The following is a 17268-nucleotide window of genomic DNA, read 5'->3' on the forward strand; positions in this document are numbered from 1 at the left end:
AGGAATGACATCTGATTGGTAAAAAATGGAGGGAGGGACTGAGCAGGCATGGATTTTTGTTTTCAAGAGTGGCCTGTTTCCAGGATTCATTCACTCTCTGTGTCCTAGGGCAGGCTCTGCCCCTGAAAGGAGGGTGGCGCCACAGACTACTGGATAAACCTGGCTTATTCAGAGGTGAGGGGTTAGGGTCTCACATACAGCCACTGATCCAAGCAAATATCTTTACCTCCATGTCACTATCTCCTGAGTCTTATTTTACAACTCTTCAAAAAGCTGTGGAGAAAGAGTCAGACCTGTTTACTTACTCTAAAACTCTGATCCAGTTGCTCTGTGGTGGATATAAACACATGGCATATGTGTGAGTCTTATTATCCTTTGCAGTTTCTGAGCCTATTTTCCTAACCTGAAATAAATATAGCTGAAGTTTTGGCCCTTGTTTCAAGGCCTCAATCCCTGAATAGTCCTCTTCTGCCAGCAATGAAGTGTTTGAGAGTTTGTTTCATGAAATCTTATTAAAGGATACTAAGAGTGAAGAAGATAACCTCACTAAATAACCAGTGTTACCTGCCCAGTTTCTGACTTGGGATTTCACTTTGATGAAACTTGTATGAATCTTGACTAGAAGGTGAACTTTCTCCCTGAATTTCCCAAGAAAATGATTTCACAGATCATTAGGGGAATTTAACCCTAACTTGGAAACTTATTTTCAGAACGTAGGTATTATTAAACCCCTAACAAATTTTCTTTGATTTCTAATTAAAAGTTAACTTTTAGTAACATATACTTATCTAACAATTAGAGTAAAAATCATCACTTTGGATTTTGACCACAAATTAACACACTACAGTCAGGAATTCAGAACATTTATTGCAAGAGCTGAATAATTGTAAATAACTTAGAACTGGCAAAGCAGTAACAAGGATAATTGTTTAGATATTTATTGTGTCAAAGTCATCAAACACCCCTCACAAACTGACAAATATGTACTGCAATAAGCTATGCACTCCTACCCATTATTTTCCATTATACTGTGGAAAAATGTGAATTTCTATTTACAAAGTAATTTTATTTTTGGTAAGAACAAATTATCTATCAGATCAGCAAACCATTTTTTTACTTTTTTTTTTACTTTTAAACTGATGTTGAACGGTGGCATTAAGATAACTTTCACTTCTTTCAATAAAGACATTTTGTTGCATGCTATCTATTTGTTTAAATCATCTGTCATGCCTTAACAAAAACCTCCTAAGAATGCTCGAATTTGGATTTGTTTGCACGTGCAACTGAGATCTTATTAACATTAGCTGTCACTCTGTTGGTTTGACCTAAGTGACAAGATGCTGGTACCTGTCGGCACTGACCAACTATGATAACAAACAGTTAAACAGCAATAATTAGAGATCTATCCCTTAATTTCCCCCAACTAGCCTACCTGGAGAATGTTCTGTTACATCATGAAGGCACAACACATTAAATAGTTTGTGACTATGGTCTAACACTTGTGTTACAACAACATTATTGTATATGAGGATCAACACAAACTGCCATTTCAACAAAGTTGTAGACACACATTTTCCCAATTGAAACTATTTTGAATAGTAATTTTTCTTCAATATATGCTAATTTAATACATAAGTTTTGCATGAGTGACAAGCACAGGATATATCACTTTCTGAAGGATAACACTTTCCCATTACTATGCTACTAAATAAGTGATTTTGCTTTTGCCTACTTTGAAAATAAGGATGTTGAGAAAATAGGTTCTGAATTTCCAAGCTTTTGCAGAAGTCCTTTTTTTATATAAAGTTTTCATTTTTTATCTTTATTTCTTATAGAATTCCAGCATCATAAGCTATCATAAAAGAAGCGAGATTCCAGAACCTTTATTTTCACTACAAGTATCTGAGATCTTTTGAACAATGTGTGTCAAGACAAACTCAGAAACACTTCACTAAAAGAAACAACAAAAATAGCAACAAAGAGGCAAACAGAAAAAGAAAAGAAGCAACCATAAAACACAGAATTATGCTACAACGTTTTTTAGATGAACGGTATAAGTACACAAAAGTTGTTAATAATAGCTTGCTTCTATTTACAAATACTTTAACACTGATTGACTTACAAGTGTCCACTAACGTTGTTAACAGCACAATAGGTTTAATGCTTATCTTTTTAAATTTTGTTTGAAGTATAATGTCAAGTATAGCAGTCCCAGCACAGATCAACAAAAAAAAGAGCACAATTTTCTAACTGGATATGTTTGTCAGTCACTCTAATCCATAGAACTTTCTTACTCTCCAAATGCATATTCTATTGTTCATAGCAGCAGTCCAGGGTCAAAATAAAATGCAGTTAAAAAAAAAAAAAGGATATTTGCACAATGGAGAGACCTCTGGAGAGTTTAATCAATACTAGTAAACAAGATCACATGGCTAGTAGAACTATCTTCTCTCTCTTATGTGGTAAAACACTGTATCCTCCATGGTGCTAACACAAAGTTATGGATATCCCTGCTATAAGGGGCATAGTTGTAGAGATCTATTGAATACATAAAGCTCTGACACACACGGTATTAACATATCTATTTAGTTTAAAGTTATTAGGTCCCATATAGCCTTTTTCTTTTTAGAGTTGGTGCTCCTTAGGACTCTCAGTAGCACCTCCTGCTTGCTTATAAGACTTCAGATTTGCCAGAGGAATGTCTGTCGTGTGGCTGCCATTGTTGAAATGGCCTTCGGTGGAACCATACTGCTTACGGTCATTGAACTGGTTCCTGTTGCTATCTTCTTTCCAGGCTCTGGTCAGGGTGTGCCCATTCACAAGCTTGTCCTTCTTGACCCATTCTTTCTGGGGTGCAAATGTTGAGAGAGGTGATTTAGGGTGTTGATAGGGACCCAAGCCAGGAGGCATCCAGCAGTTATCAGAGTGACCCAAAACCAAGCACTCTTGAGTGCACATCTCTGTAGCTTCAGCTAATCCTCGGGGGCCCAGAGGCCCATCTGCAGAGGACAAGAGACAAAATAAGGAAAGAAAGTGGTTAGAGTTTTCATTTAAAATTATCTCCTTAGAGAAAAAGTGCATTGGTAATCTCATTTGCTCATGAAAATTGTATTAAGGTAAACAAATCAAAGATATGATTCCCCATCCTTTTAAGAATAACATAGGAGGAATAAAATTCCTTTTACTTGAGGTGAGAATTATCTCTTTTCCTTAAACCTTCATTTATATCTAGAGATACAGACAGATAGAAAAATAAATAGACAGACATGAGTAAACAGATATACCCATGACATATCATTTCTGATGAACTTTTTCCATGACATATGTATTATTACTGATTTATGTCCTACTTCTCCACAAAAAAACTCATATTCACGAGAAATAGTGAAAAGTACAAAAATTTTATGTGCAATGTTGAAATATATGCTAACATATCAACTCTTTGAATATAAAAAGTATTACTTGAAATATAACATTAAAAATAAATACTGTAGGGCTTCCCTGGTGGCGCAGTGGTTGAGAGTCCGCCTGCCGATGCAGGGGACGCGGGTTCGTGCCCTGGTTCGGGAAGATCCCACATGCCGCGGAGTGTCTGGGCCCGTGAGCCATGGCCGCTGAGCCTGCGCGTCCGGAGCCTGTGCTCCGCAACAGGAGAGGCCACAACGGTGAGAGGCCCACGTACCGCCAAAAAAAAAAAAAAAAATACTGTAAAGGTTATACAAAACGTTTTTCTATATAAACGTGTGTTTTTAGCATGAAATCCCATGAAAATAACTTTGCAACATTTTAGAAAGTTAAATAATAATTTTAAAGAATGTTTTAACTAAAGTATATTACTAAAGATACACCTGGTTGACTGGTTGACATTGTGAAATCCCAGTAAATAAAGACACCATTTGCATCCAAAGACAACATGTGGTTCCTTCCAAGCTTAACCTATTTTCTTGATTTCTTAACTCAAATTTCACTAACGTGAAAGTCTATCTAAGTTGCAAATTGGGTCACATGGAGTCTAATATTCAAAGGGAAAATAAGTCATCATAGATATTTCTCTTTATTTATTTATTTTTTTACCAGCAGGCAATCTAAAACATTTTAACCATGATTTTGAAAGTAAACTCTTCTCTGATTACGTAAAAAGGACATCAGTTCTTTACTGATAAACAACAAGTGTCAAGTGGTTAAGGGAAAGGTTTTTTTTGTTGTCATTGTTTTCTTTTTTCCCTTGATTAAACAGTCAAATGATAAGTGGTAGCTTGAAAATTAGGAATTGATTTTACGAATGAGGTTAAGTGGATAGGCAAGAATGCTTGAGGCATAAAGCATTTTCAAAAATAGAGAGTCGTCAGAATAAAAGTGTAGAGAAAAATGAAGAAAACATCCCTGAAAGTTTTTCTACTTAACTATTAAAAGAGCCAACAATTGGAATGTAGGTCTTTGCTAAAGTCCAAGTTAGCACTACTAATATTTTTAAGTGCCCAATAATTGTGGGGTTTTTATATTAACATCTATTTTTCTTAATAATATTCTAGTTACTTCTTACATGTTAAAAAAGAAATACCTGCTGAGATAGGTAAGAGTTGGTGGCAAATAACTGAGACCTTAACACACAGACAACATTAAAACGGACACTGGATGTGAAAAAAATATATGCCTAAAATGTACTCTTACATACAAATGGAAATTTTAGTCATTTTTGAAATCTAAAATCTGCTCTTTAGAATAACCTTAAAATTCCTTCTCATCTGATCCATAGTATCATCCCCTCAAGAGCAAATAGTTTTATCATTTTAAACATATGTTCATTACTTAAAACTATTTCTCTCACAAACCTCGAATGATTACTTACTTCCTAGGGTATTTAATTTAATCTTCTCTATAAGCCTTTCTCTGTCCTCTGAATTCTGCCCACATTTTAAAAGTTCAAACTAATTTCTCCCTTTTAGTTTCGCTTTGGTGTGTTCAGTGACTCTGTATCCACAAAGTTAACACATTTTGCTCAAACCAATCAATGCCCCTTACATCAGGATCGCAGGCCTGGAAGATGCTTTTTGCCTGGCTTGTTTTCATTTAATTACTGATTCTTTCCAGGGGCAGCTTGCTTCCCAGGTACCACAGCAAGCTTCCCTAACTATGCCAATTCATGTTTTACATGCACCTGGAAGATTTCCACAGATCTTCCCTTATTAATGAATAATGAATTTCCTAATTGAGCTCACTCACTCAACTCTTACTTTAATGATATTTTTGTCTTTGGGGGGACAAAAGACAAAAATGTCATTCATTAGTATACATTTTTGTTTTCTCTCAACTAGATTTAAAATCCATTGATGGAAAAAAACAACTTATTAGCCTTCTGATTCCTCATAGTGCTTAGCAATAGCAATGATCTAAGAACAATGTTAATTGTTAATTAAAATTTTATGATGTTGAAGATGTTCTGAGAAATTATTAAAGATATCCTCTGCTTGGGCTTCCCTGGTGGCACAATGGTTCAGAGTCCGCCTGCCGATGCAGGGGACACGGGTTCGTGCCCTGGTCCGGGAAGATCCCACATACCGCGGAGCGGCTGGGCCTGTGAGCCATGGCCACTGAGCCTGCGCGCCCGGAGCCTGTGCTCTGCAATGAGAGAGGCCAGAAGAGTGACAAGCCCGCATACCGCAAAAAAAAAAAAAAAAAAAAAATCCTCTGCTTAAAAGGCAGGCCTTAAGTAATTAGAAGATTCTGATTTCACAAACATCATACCAAAAGCTTCCTCAACAACAAATCTCTTTGCCTTAGCAATACTTTGTGATAGTTAATAAATGAATTATTTAACTTCTCTGCTAAATATGTTTTAGCATATTTAGAAGAGATATATTAGAAGTCTGGGACTTCTCTGGTGGTTCCGTGGTTAAGAATCCACCTCCCAATACAGGGAACATGGGTTAGATCCCTGGTCAGGGAGCTAAGATCCCACATGCCATAGGGCAACTAAGCCTGCACACCGCAACTACTGAGCCTGTGCGCCACAACTAGAGAGCCCACATGCCGCAACTAAGACCCGATGCAGCCAAAGATAAAATAAAAAACTCAATATTAAAAAAAAAGTTCACTCCTTTCTTGCCATCAACAGAGATAATCACCAATTTGATGTATAATATATATTGAGGCCTGTAAATCAATCCTTAATTTTTACTTTTCCAGAATCATTAATAAGTTTTTCTTTTCCTGTTAATATCCCCAAAGTAAAAAATAAATTATCAGCTACCTTAGAAATATTAATAGCATCAGGTTTTTATTGAGTACATAAAAAAGAGAGAATATGCAAGATTATTTTTTAAATAGTCTTATCCAATATACATTGCCATCTTATTAAATCAAGAATATTACCCAAGAATTGAGAACACTAGGGGTGTGTGTGTGTGTGTGTGTGTGTGTGTGTGCGTGTGTGTCTGTGTGTGTCATAAGTATATGTGGACCCTAAGTCTTCAGCATTTAATGACACACTTTAACAAATAGAGTATATTGTTTTTCAGAACTGATAACATTTATTTATTCTATAAATATTTACTGAGTATTTACTATATGCTGACACTGTGACAGGCACCAGGAATATAGCAGTGAACAAAGCAGATGTCAACACTATCCTCATGGAGCTTTGGGTCTATCCTGGGAAACAAATAATTGCCTTAAAAGCAGTGAGCTAAGAGAGGAGAAAAATGTGTCATTGGGAAGGAGGTAGGGTTTAGGGAGGCTTATCCCTTTAAAAGGCAACAGAGGGACTTTGTTCCAAGTTCCATTTCTACATTTTTCTGAAAGTTCTTACAGACAACTGACAATTTAAGACACTTACAGTTAAAATTTGTGTGTACTGTACAAAATATTTAACTTGCAAAAAATTGTTTTTCCATTAGATAATATTAATTGCTCTTTGAAAATTTTACTTATGATTCATTCTTGTAAATAAATTTGAAGGCTTTTAATAAAGTCTATAAATAAATTTACAGAAGTTTTGTGGATTCTTAGGTCAGTCTTTTAGGTAGCTGATTGTTATATAAAATTTAAAGATCCATCGAAAAGTGCAACACAACACAATGATGGCACTTGCATGAGGGCCAGTTTTTGTTACTTATAGCCCTAAAGGAGAAAAGGCCACCAGGCAGGGGCACATAGACGGTTGTACCAAGAACAGGGTAACAATAAGCTGGAATTGTAGGGGGCAGTGTATGTATGGCCAAGCATGGTGGAGGTAGCTAGGTTTCCAGGGCACTTTGTGGATTGACTGATTAGGAAAATTTCTCAGGCTCTAGGGCACAGAGCCTGTCTCAAGATATCTGGTACCTTAACTGTGGAGCAATTAGGGTGGGTGCATAATGACCTAGAAGTGTGAGAGCCCTAGAAGGGAAATGGTGGGATGTGGGTTTACTGAAGAAAGGAAACTGACCAGCTAGTAGCCAAGGCCACAGAACTGAGTCAAGTCAGCAAAAAAAAAAAAAAAAAAAGGAATAAAAGAAAGAAAAAGGAAAAAATATATATACTAAACTACATTATAACAATTTGCTTATGTAATTGAGCTGCATTGCTGGAAAGCTTACTTTGTTTATTCTCTGGCAAGTTTTTATTTTGGGACATGACATTAAATTTTACTCTTTTTATTTGGACCTATATATATTTTCCAGTGGTTGCCCTGAAACACACACACACGCACACACACATGAGTTTTATTTTGGGAAATAACAGTGCTTCCAAGTTTTCTTCCATAAAGCCTGTGTCTTGAATTGGTAGAAAGAAAAATGAAACATTTTTATTATGAATTACTAAAGAGAACACAGTCATTCTACTGGTTCCTTGAAAGTCCTGGTCTTTTAAAAGTTTATAATCTGAAGCATCTTAAACATTGAATAGTTTCCAGTTAGTTTTTCTCATTTTTAGAACCACTTTCTGATTTGTTTTATACTTTTTTTTTTTTTTTTTTTTTTTTTTTTTTGCAGTACGCGGGCCTCTCACTGTTGTGGCCTCTCCCGTTGCGGAGCACAGGCTCCAGACGCGCAGGCTCAGCGGTCATGGCTCACGGGCCTAGCAGCTCCGCGGCATGTGGGATCTTCCCGGACCGGGGCACGAATCTGTAACCCCTGCATCGGCAGGCGGACTCTCAACCACTGCGCCACCAGGGAAGCCCTGTTTTATACTTTTAAAAGGGAGAAAAACATTTTTTATAAAGCATTGATATTTAATATTGTCATTTTCCAAAATAAAATTGAAAATAATTCATGATTCTACATCGAATATATAGCATTTAGGGCTTCCCTGGTGGCGCAGCGGTTGAGAGTCCGCCTGCCGATGCAGGGGACACGGGTTCGTGCCCCAGTCCGGGAAGATCCCACATGCCGCGGAGCTGCTAGGCCCGTGAGCCATGGCCGCTGAGCCTGCACGTCCGGAGCCTGTGCTCTGCAGCAGGAGAGACCGCAGCAGTGAGAGGCCCGCGTACCGCAAAAAAAAAAAAAAAAAAAAAAAATATATATATATATATATATATATATATATATATATATAGCATTTAAAATGTCAGGGATTTTTTGCTAATACTGCAAAAGTTATATGCACTGAAATATTATCCTTTATCTTTGACATATAATTATTTTTAATGTTATCACTATAAGGAATCGTCTTAATTGTTGAATAATTATATTTACTTTTCATAATTCCCTCAACATTGAATATTTAACATGTATTACATGTGTCAGAAATGTGCTGGATTCTTAATAAACTTTGAGATGGTGTGTGTGCATGTGTGTGTGCTTGGTGCATGTCTGCACTTATGTTTCCCTGTCTCTCCAATTTTTTCATAAATTTTGAGGTCCTATTTGTGTTACATCACACAATATCTATTTAGAATCCAGATCAGGATTTAAAGCTGCTTATAAATACTTTCTACAATTTCAGTATTATACCAATCTGTTTCCTTTTTCTCAAAAAAAGTATTTAAAATCCCCCATCATGATTATTTTAACACTGAAATTTTTATTGATTTTTTAAAATACCTAAATTATTTGTCCCCTTTAACAATCTGCAATCTATGAGTTTGGTTATCTTTCTTCATTTTTTAATGTATAAAGACACAAGTGCTGATAAAACTGTCCAAGCCATCTGCCTCTGCATTTAAATGTTGAAAGCAAAAACAAAAGCACATAAAAAGCTGCTTGAAAGTCATTTCAGTTAATGTTTATATCAGTTCTCAATGTATTTCCCTCTCCATCTTTGCTCCATCTTCCTGTTCAAAACCAAACAAAATAATTTTCCTATGATTTAGGCATCAACAGCTGTCATAGAGCTGCTTGAATTGCTGACTTTTAAACATGCAGGTTTAAAATGTGAAACTATCCAATTTAATGGATCTCCAGCTATACTTAAATGGTAGGATAGTTGAATGAGCTTTGATCTCATTTTATTATACCCGGAAGCAGAATTGTTAGTTCATTGATTAACTCACTGCTATAATTAACAAGTACCTTCTGGCCTGTTGCCCACTGCTTTTCAGACTGATGGTTTGAAACCCTTTAATTTCAAAGATCGAAACTGATAAACTGATATTTTTTTCAAAAATCATGAGACCTTTCATATTTCTGGTCAGGTTTCATACTATATAACGGTTTGCACTTTTACATGAATAAATTTTCCTTAGAATTTTTACTATTGGGTAAAATAAGACTAAACAGACTGTGAAAATTGAATTGTAAAATAGATGTCATTTTTATATCATTTTGGTTCAGATCCATCACATCTCACTCAATTTTTGTCTCATTCAATTTTTATTATAGAAAGATACCTCTTCCATGCAAAACATATCTGATTGTCATGTTATAATGGTCTTTTTGTGGTTAAGAGCATATATCATCATTTTTATGCAAAACATTTGTTAAATTCCAGTTTTTCTGTATTTTCCCCAGAAGAAGTTACCTTGAAAGGTAGCATGAGTGTAGTATGCAAAGAGTTGTGCATCACTAAACATCTTAAAGTGAAAAATGCATCCACTGATTTGGACTTGCTGAAGCATTTTGCCTGATCTCTAGGCACAGTGATAAAATGTCTTTCCTTGTTTTAAAGAAATTTCCATTTTTAAGTAGGCTTTTATCCTATAATTTTGCTTTGTACTTGCTATTAATTTACTGAGAAAAATCCTAATTATTATACTTGCTCCTTTTCATACTGAATCTTCCTATTAAAAATTTCAGGGAAACAAATATTCTCACCCAGTACGCTTTTACATAATTTTACTATCTCTAGGAGACCAAAACCAAAAAATTAGTATTTTTACTGGCTCATTTTCACCCTCAGTTTATTTCTATTCTTTTTAATTTTTTTGTGAGACAATATGTAGTAGCATAACAATTTCTTATCATTTTTGTGGATTACCCTGAGTGGAAAGCTAAAGCTAAATATTTATGGAAATCTGCAGGGACCTGAAAGAATGTCAGGTAAAGTCACTTGATAGCCCCCCCTACTGTCTCCACACACTATACTTATTGATCAGTTGCAGATACAAATCAAATCGATTAATTTGCTTCCAATCTAAAAATAGTAAAAGTTAATTTTGAATATGAGCATTGGCATGAAAACAGAGGAAACCATTCAGCATTGCTCACTTTCCTTTTTGATACATGATCTCTACTTTAGATCCCATTATCCTTGTCCAACCAATATTTTAAAATCACTGTCACACAGGAATAAATATCAGTTATTACCCTGCTCAGAAAAACAATCAAGGGGTACAAATTTCACTGCCATTTAAACTCAGATTTGTATATAAAATAGTACAGCATAGTTATGTGGACAGTCTAATTCCAAAAGTAGATCTGGCAAACTTGAGTATACCTATGGGAAAAACATTTCTCATTCATTCACTGAATAACTTTTGTTTGATCCCATGTTAGGTTCAAGAGATTCTTGCATAGAATATCTAAAATCAGAACTAGTCCAGTAATCTCAGGTCACATGATCATCATAGCTCAAGCAAATAGAAATAGATCTGAGCCCCAGTAAAATAATGAATTTGCATGAACTTTGTGAAAGTAATTTTAGATTCCACGTCTCCTAGTTTCTCACCTAAAAATTGAGAGTAAAAGACTAAATTCTGATTCATGACCTCTACCAATCTCTTATTCCTTTATTAAATATCACTGTGGTTTGTCATAGATAATCAAATTTTCAGTGTTATTTTCATTCTACTAATGAGAAGTCCAAGACAGGGCAAAGAAATCATAAATCAATTGTTCCTGTAGATTAGTCGATTACTTAGGTCACATATAGGTGTTGGAATGTGAAAGTATGATTGAAACAAGTATTTACATTTCTCAGTCTAAGTAAAAACCTTCATCAGAGTTTTCGTTTATGGCTCAAATTTAACCCAACATTGTGAAAGCACCTACAGTCACCTTGAGAAACAAATGCAGAATTCCCACACAAGCAGGATTTGACAAAACCTTTAGTTAACAACTAAACATGGATTAAATATTTTACACATTCCTCATACAAATTTTTTTCTTTGGTCACAGATGAAAAGTCAACATTTGCAGATGGAGACAGTCCAAATGCAATAACACATAGCCAGCACGAGCAGCAGATTCTCTGCCAGAGAGGATATTGCTATTTGGATAGACTTTATAGCTCACAAAGAATGGAGAACACCTCCTTATAAATCTTTAGCTTTCTTCAGCATGGCATGAATATCAGCTCCCTTTTTTCTCATCTGCTAAAGGTAATTGCTGAAAAGAAAATATCTTTGATTTTATTTATTCACAATTAGCAGTTGATGCTGCAATCAATGAAATGACAATAGTCTAAGGTTATTGATTATTTAAATTAATTCTCAAATCTTGACAAAATTGCTTAGTATGAAACAGCTTATCTATATTATTGCAGACCATATTTACTTTCTTCTATAGTTTACTCTTTCTTTTACTCATATTTGATGTCTTTCATTTTAAAAAGTTACTCATATACTGATATTTCCTGAATTACTCTCCATTTCTTACAATTCACATAGTTTCTCAAAAAAACATAGTAAATCTTATTTGATGTGCAAACAAATCTAAGGTATTAAGAAATGAAATAATTCTTTACTGATGAATTTCAGGCTGAGATCCAATTTTTTTTAAAAAAACAATTTATATAATCTTCTCTCCCCTTAAAAAACTCTCAGGTTCTTGTCTGAAACCAGACAAGAAGTACACAGTACTGTGAAGTAATTTGTCTTTACACACTTTCCACTCTTTCCCAGATTTCAGGTGTATTTAATCAGAATGGAAAAAATAAACTGGTGAAGTTCATTTTTATTTGCCCAGTTCTCTGATAATTTTCACCTGGGACACTTATAACTGGAGCCTTGTTCCTCCCTGAGTCTCTGGGCTACAGATTCTATTTTTCATGGTCTTCAGAAGGCATAGTGATTAGTCCCTGGTTATTTTAAGCATTGGGGAATTTGGGGAAAACATTTTGCTAAGTTGTTAAATATTTAAAGACTTCATAAATTATATATTTTAAAAGATGTCTGAAAGATTCTTTTTTAAATGGAATAAGTCATCAACTATGATGCATGGGATCTGTAGGTGTGTGTGTGTGTGTGTGTGTGTGTGTGTGTGTGTGTGTTTACACATAGATGTTACCATAACTTTGAATTAATAAAGTATAGATCAGTGTTTCTCAAATGTTAATGTGCATATGAACCACCTGGGGAAATTGTTAAAATGCAGAATATGATTCAGTAAATCTGGGGTCCTGAATTCCTTCATTTCTAATGATCTCTCAGATGCTGCTGCTGCCTTTCAAGGTCCTCTCTTGGAGACGCAATCACATTGAGTACTTACTTACCTCCATTGGGTACTTTCCCAGTGTTCCGCGCAGCTAAAGTTTTCAAACGTGTGCATGAATCAGTTAGCTGGAGGGCTTATTAGGTAAATTGCATGACCACATCCAGGAATTTTGATTCTGTAGGTTCAAGGTGGAGCCCAAGAATTTTCAGTTCTAGCAAGTTCCTCTTTCTGTCACACTTTCCTGATTTCTCCAGTCCATCACTAACCTCTCTGTTTCATTTTCATTTGATGACACCACAACTTTTTCCAGACCCCTAAATGTTGGACTGCTCATTGCTCTTTATCTACACCTCTTCTAGGTGAAATTGTATAATTATGCAGCCTTATAAGTCATATATATGCTAGCAAGTCCCCAATTTACATTTTCAGCCCCATATCATTCTCCTGTGGTGATATCAACATATCTGACTCCCGGATCCTCAGCACCCTTTGTATTTCTAGTAGGCATTTCCAACTAATGTAATTCTTGCTGTTTTTTTCCAAACATACTATTCTTCCTGAACTTACTATTCTTGTGTATGGCACACTGATCACCTGCTTGCTCAATTCAGAAAGAAAAAAAAAAAAAAGGAGTCATCATTGGCAACCATTATGCAAAATTCTAAAATTCTCCAACCTAATTCCTGGGACTAGAAACATGATATCACACAAGTGGTAATGTTAAATTATATGGCTGCTATGGACTGAAGTTTTCTGTCCCGCCAAATTCATTCACTGAAATCCTAATACCCAATGTGATGGTATTTGGAGGTGGGACTTTTGGGACATGATTAGGTTTAAATGAAGTCATGAGAGTAAAGTCCTCACGATGGGATTAGTGCCCTTATAAAAAGAGACCAGAGGGGGCTTCCCTGGTGGCACAGTGATTGAGAGTCCGCCTGCTGATGCAGGGGGAGTGGCTGGGCCCGTGAGCCATGGCCGCTGAGCCTGTGCATCTGGAGCCTGTGCTCTGCAACGGGAGAGGCCACAACAGTGAGAGACCCGCGTACTGCAAAAAAAAAAAAAAAAAAAAAAGACCAGAGAACTAATACTTTTACTCTCTGTCTGCCATGTATAGCAAGAAGGGAGCTATCTGCAAACTAGGAAAGGGGATCTCACCAGACACCAATTTTGTCTATATCTTGATCTTGGTCCTTCCAGCCTTCCAAACTATGAGAAATAAATGTTCCTTGTTTAAGCCAGTCTATGATATCCCGTTATAGCAGTTTGTACTAAGACAATGGCAAAAGAGGTTTTGCAGATGTAACAAGGACACTCATCAACAAAGTTGATTTTTAGTTAATAGACTAAGCTATATTTATAAACTATATTTGGGCCTAACATAATCATGTGAGCTCTTGAAAATCAGGGAGTTTTCTCTAGCTATTAGCAGAAAGAAGCTCAGATTCAAAGCACAAGAAGGACTCAATATTCCATTGGTGTCTTTGAAGATGGAAAGGACCACAGAGAAAGGATCTGAGAGGAGCCTCTAATTGCTGAGAGCCACCCCAGCTGGGCAGCCAGCAGGACAACAGGGATCTCAATCCTACAACCATAGGAACAGGATTCTACCAACAATCTGTGTGAGTTAGAAAATCAATTCTTCCTCAGAGCCTCCATAGAAGAGTCCAGTCCAGCTGATAACTTGATTTTGGCCTTGTGAGACTCTAGGCATGGCAAGCCTGCTTGGACTCCTGTGATAATAAATGGGTGGAAACTGAGATAGTAAATTTGAGTTGCTATAACTGACTAAGTTGTGGTAATTTGTAATTCATAAATCGAAAACTAATACAACGTCTGTCTCTTACTCAAGATACACAGTCAATCAGCAAGTTCTTTAGTCTATTTCCCTCCCTGAAAACCCACCACCTCAAGCCACTATTATTTCCTAGTAGGTCTTCCTTCTTTCTCTCTGCGGCATTCTATGCTCTAATCCTTAACTAGAAGCATGTATATATAGTTACAAGTAAATAGGTAGTAGACTTATATTAGTTTTCTATTGATGCTGTAACAAATTACCACAAACTTAGTGACTTAAAATAACATTTTCTTACAGTTTTGGAGGTCAAAATTCTGAAAAATCAATTTCACTGAGCTAAAGTCAAGGTGTTAAGCAGGCTGCTTCATCCTTGAAACTCTGAGGGGAAAATCTATCCTCTTCCTTTCTTCAGCTTCTAGAGATTGTCTGTGTTTCTTGGTTTCTGGGTCCTTCTCCAAGTTCAAAACACATTCTCCAATCTTCACTTCTGTTATCACATCACCTCCTCTAACTCCTCCTGCATCCCTCTTTTAAGGACCATTGTGATTACACTGTGCTTATGTAGATAATCCAGGATAATCACATCTCAAAATCCTTAATTTAATCACATCTGCAAAGTCCCATTTGTCATGTAAGATAACACAGTCACATGTTTGGGGACAAGGTTGTGGATATATTTGGGGGCTATTCAGACTAACACAGTATTTAAAGCAGAACACTTCACTCCTCTGCTTCCAAGGACTTCAGAGTAAAAGCTACACTCCTTCTTGTGGCCCAGAATCCCGTATGATCTGGCTCCTGTCCAGCTCCTGATGTCCTATCTGTACCCCACTCTGCCACCTTCTCTCCTTAACCCCACCTTACTCTCTCTGCTCAGCTACACTGACTTGCACCAAGATTAATTAGGTCTCAGGGCCTTCAATTTACTATAATTTGTGCATTGGCCTCACTTCATTTAGATGTTTACTCAAATTCGATTTTTCATAGAGGCATTTTCTGATCACCTTATAAAAAATAATATCCTTTACACCATTCACTCTCTATTCCCTTCCCCAGCTGCATTTTTCTGGATAGCACTCATTACTACCTGTCACAGTGTATTTATTTGTTCATGGTCTAGCTCTAACACTAGAATGTAAGCAGTGCAAATGCAGGTAATTTTCTTCGAGGTAACTATGTCCTCAACACCTGTTACCATGGCCTGGCATACTGTAGATAATTACTAGATAGATATTGAAAGAAAAGAAAACATGAAATTTGTTCTGAACCCCAAATCAGTGAGCTAACATAAAAACTGTATGTAAAACATTATGTGACAAGTCATTTACAATCAGAAAATAGTTAATAATCAAATGGATTTACCTTTCCATAAGAAACATTGCTAAGAGTTCACAGCATAAAATTTTACCAAGATGATATTTGAAATGTCTGAATGGTATTAGCAAGTGTAAAATAGGTGCATTCAAAAGTACTTATGTGCTACCATAGTTTGGGTCGAAGCAAGTAGAATGCCCCAAAGTGAAACATAATTAGGTTGCTTCCTGTATCCCACTGAACTGCTTAATCATGCAAGAAAGTTCATAATTCCTCTCACTAACTGAGTTCTTCAGATGTTTTCAGAAGTCCAGATTCCCAGGATACATAACAAAACAATTCTTGAAAGCCTGACGATACCAAAGTAATTATTAGCAATTATTCTGAAGCAGAGCTCCAATGAGATGCAGAAAGGTACGCAGAATTTAGCCCTGGTACAGGTATGTTCAGGTAAATGGGAGGATATTTAGAAAAAATATAATTTGATTAGGGATTGTATTAAAAACCTAAAAGTAGTTTAGACTCCATTAATATATTGGCTTACAACCATTAAGGAATTAAACTACTTTTCACAAATTTTAGGGGAAAGTGTGATTTAAAAAAGAGGCTAATATGCCACATTAGATCACATTTAGAATACCATGGTGTAATTCATTGCTTAAATTTAGTTGTACATAAAGGAAAACTACTCTAAAAATGAGAAGCATAATGTTATATTTTGAAAGAATCTCCTAAGGGGACTGTTGAAAATGCCATTACTTCATTATTGAAAATGGCTTGTATAATGGAGTATTGTGGAGAGAAATCTTGCCCTCTTGGGGTAATGCATAGGATTACCCATTCCGATCTAAATGTATGTTTATCTCTGAATGCACCTTGCAAATCCAGAGAAATTACTTCGTTAATATAGGTCTTTAAAAGATAGATTTCTCTCTTAAAATGATAAGTATTACATGTGAATTTTATAACATCTATATAAATTTGGCTGAGTTTTTTGCAGTATTTTCTGTTCTGCCTGTTGCCCATCAGAGACTATAATTTTCTGAGGATAGGAAGACAAGTTACTTTTCTTTAGTATTTCACTATTTTATTGGTAGTTGACCATAAGTCCCAACTTCAATGCATATAATATTGCAATATTTATCATCAAAGAATATTGCCATTATAATTTTATAAGATATGAATCGTTTATCATTTTTCTGAAACGGAACAATTTTGTTGCAACATCAATGCACTTTCACATTTAATAAAAAGTATTTAAAATTTTCTCAAGATTAAGCTGATGTTTACATGCAAAATTTTAGGAAAACTAGTGCTACTCTCAGAATAAAGCTTCTTAGTGAATGTAAGAAAACAAAATAAGGG

At 35.7% G+C, this 17268-nt stretch overlaps 1 protein-coding gene across 2 annotated transcripts in view; it reads right to left on the minus strand.

Annotated features, from left to right (window-relative positions):
- Positions 1–847: 847 nt before the first annotated feature.
- The window catches only part of PCDH9 (protocadherin 9), a 969142-nt gene continuing 952721 nt past the window's right edge, over positions 848–17268 (minus strand). The window contains exon 4 of one of the 2 annotated variants that reach the window (XM_029210162.1): positions 848–2999. In XM_029210162.1, the coding sequence (XP_029065995.1) occupies positions 2626–2999 (374 nt within the window). In that variant the 3' untranslated portion in view covers positions 848–2625. The remainder of the gene's footprint in view (positions 3000–17268) is intronic. The other variant, XM_029210161.1, reaches the window with a different exon arrangement.

Source organism: Monodon monoceros, unplaced genomic scaffold (genome assembly GCF_005190385.1).
Source record: "Monodon monoceros isolate NGI ecotype Baffin Bay Population unplaced genomic scaffold, NGI_Narwhal_1 Super_Scaffold_8, whole genome shotgun sequence".
Lineage (NCBI taxonomy): Eukaryota > Metazoa > Chordata > Mammalia > Artiodactyla > Monodontidae > Monodon > Monodon monoceros.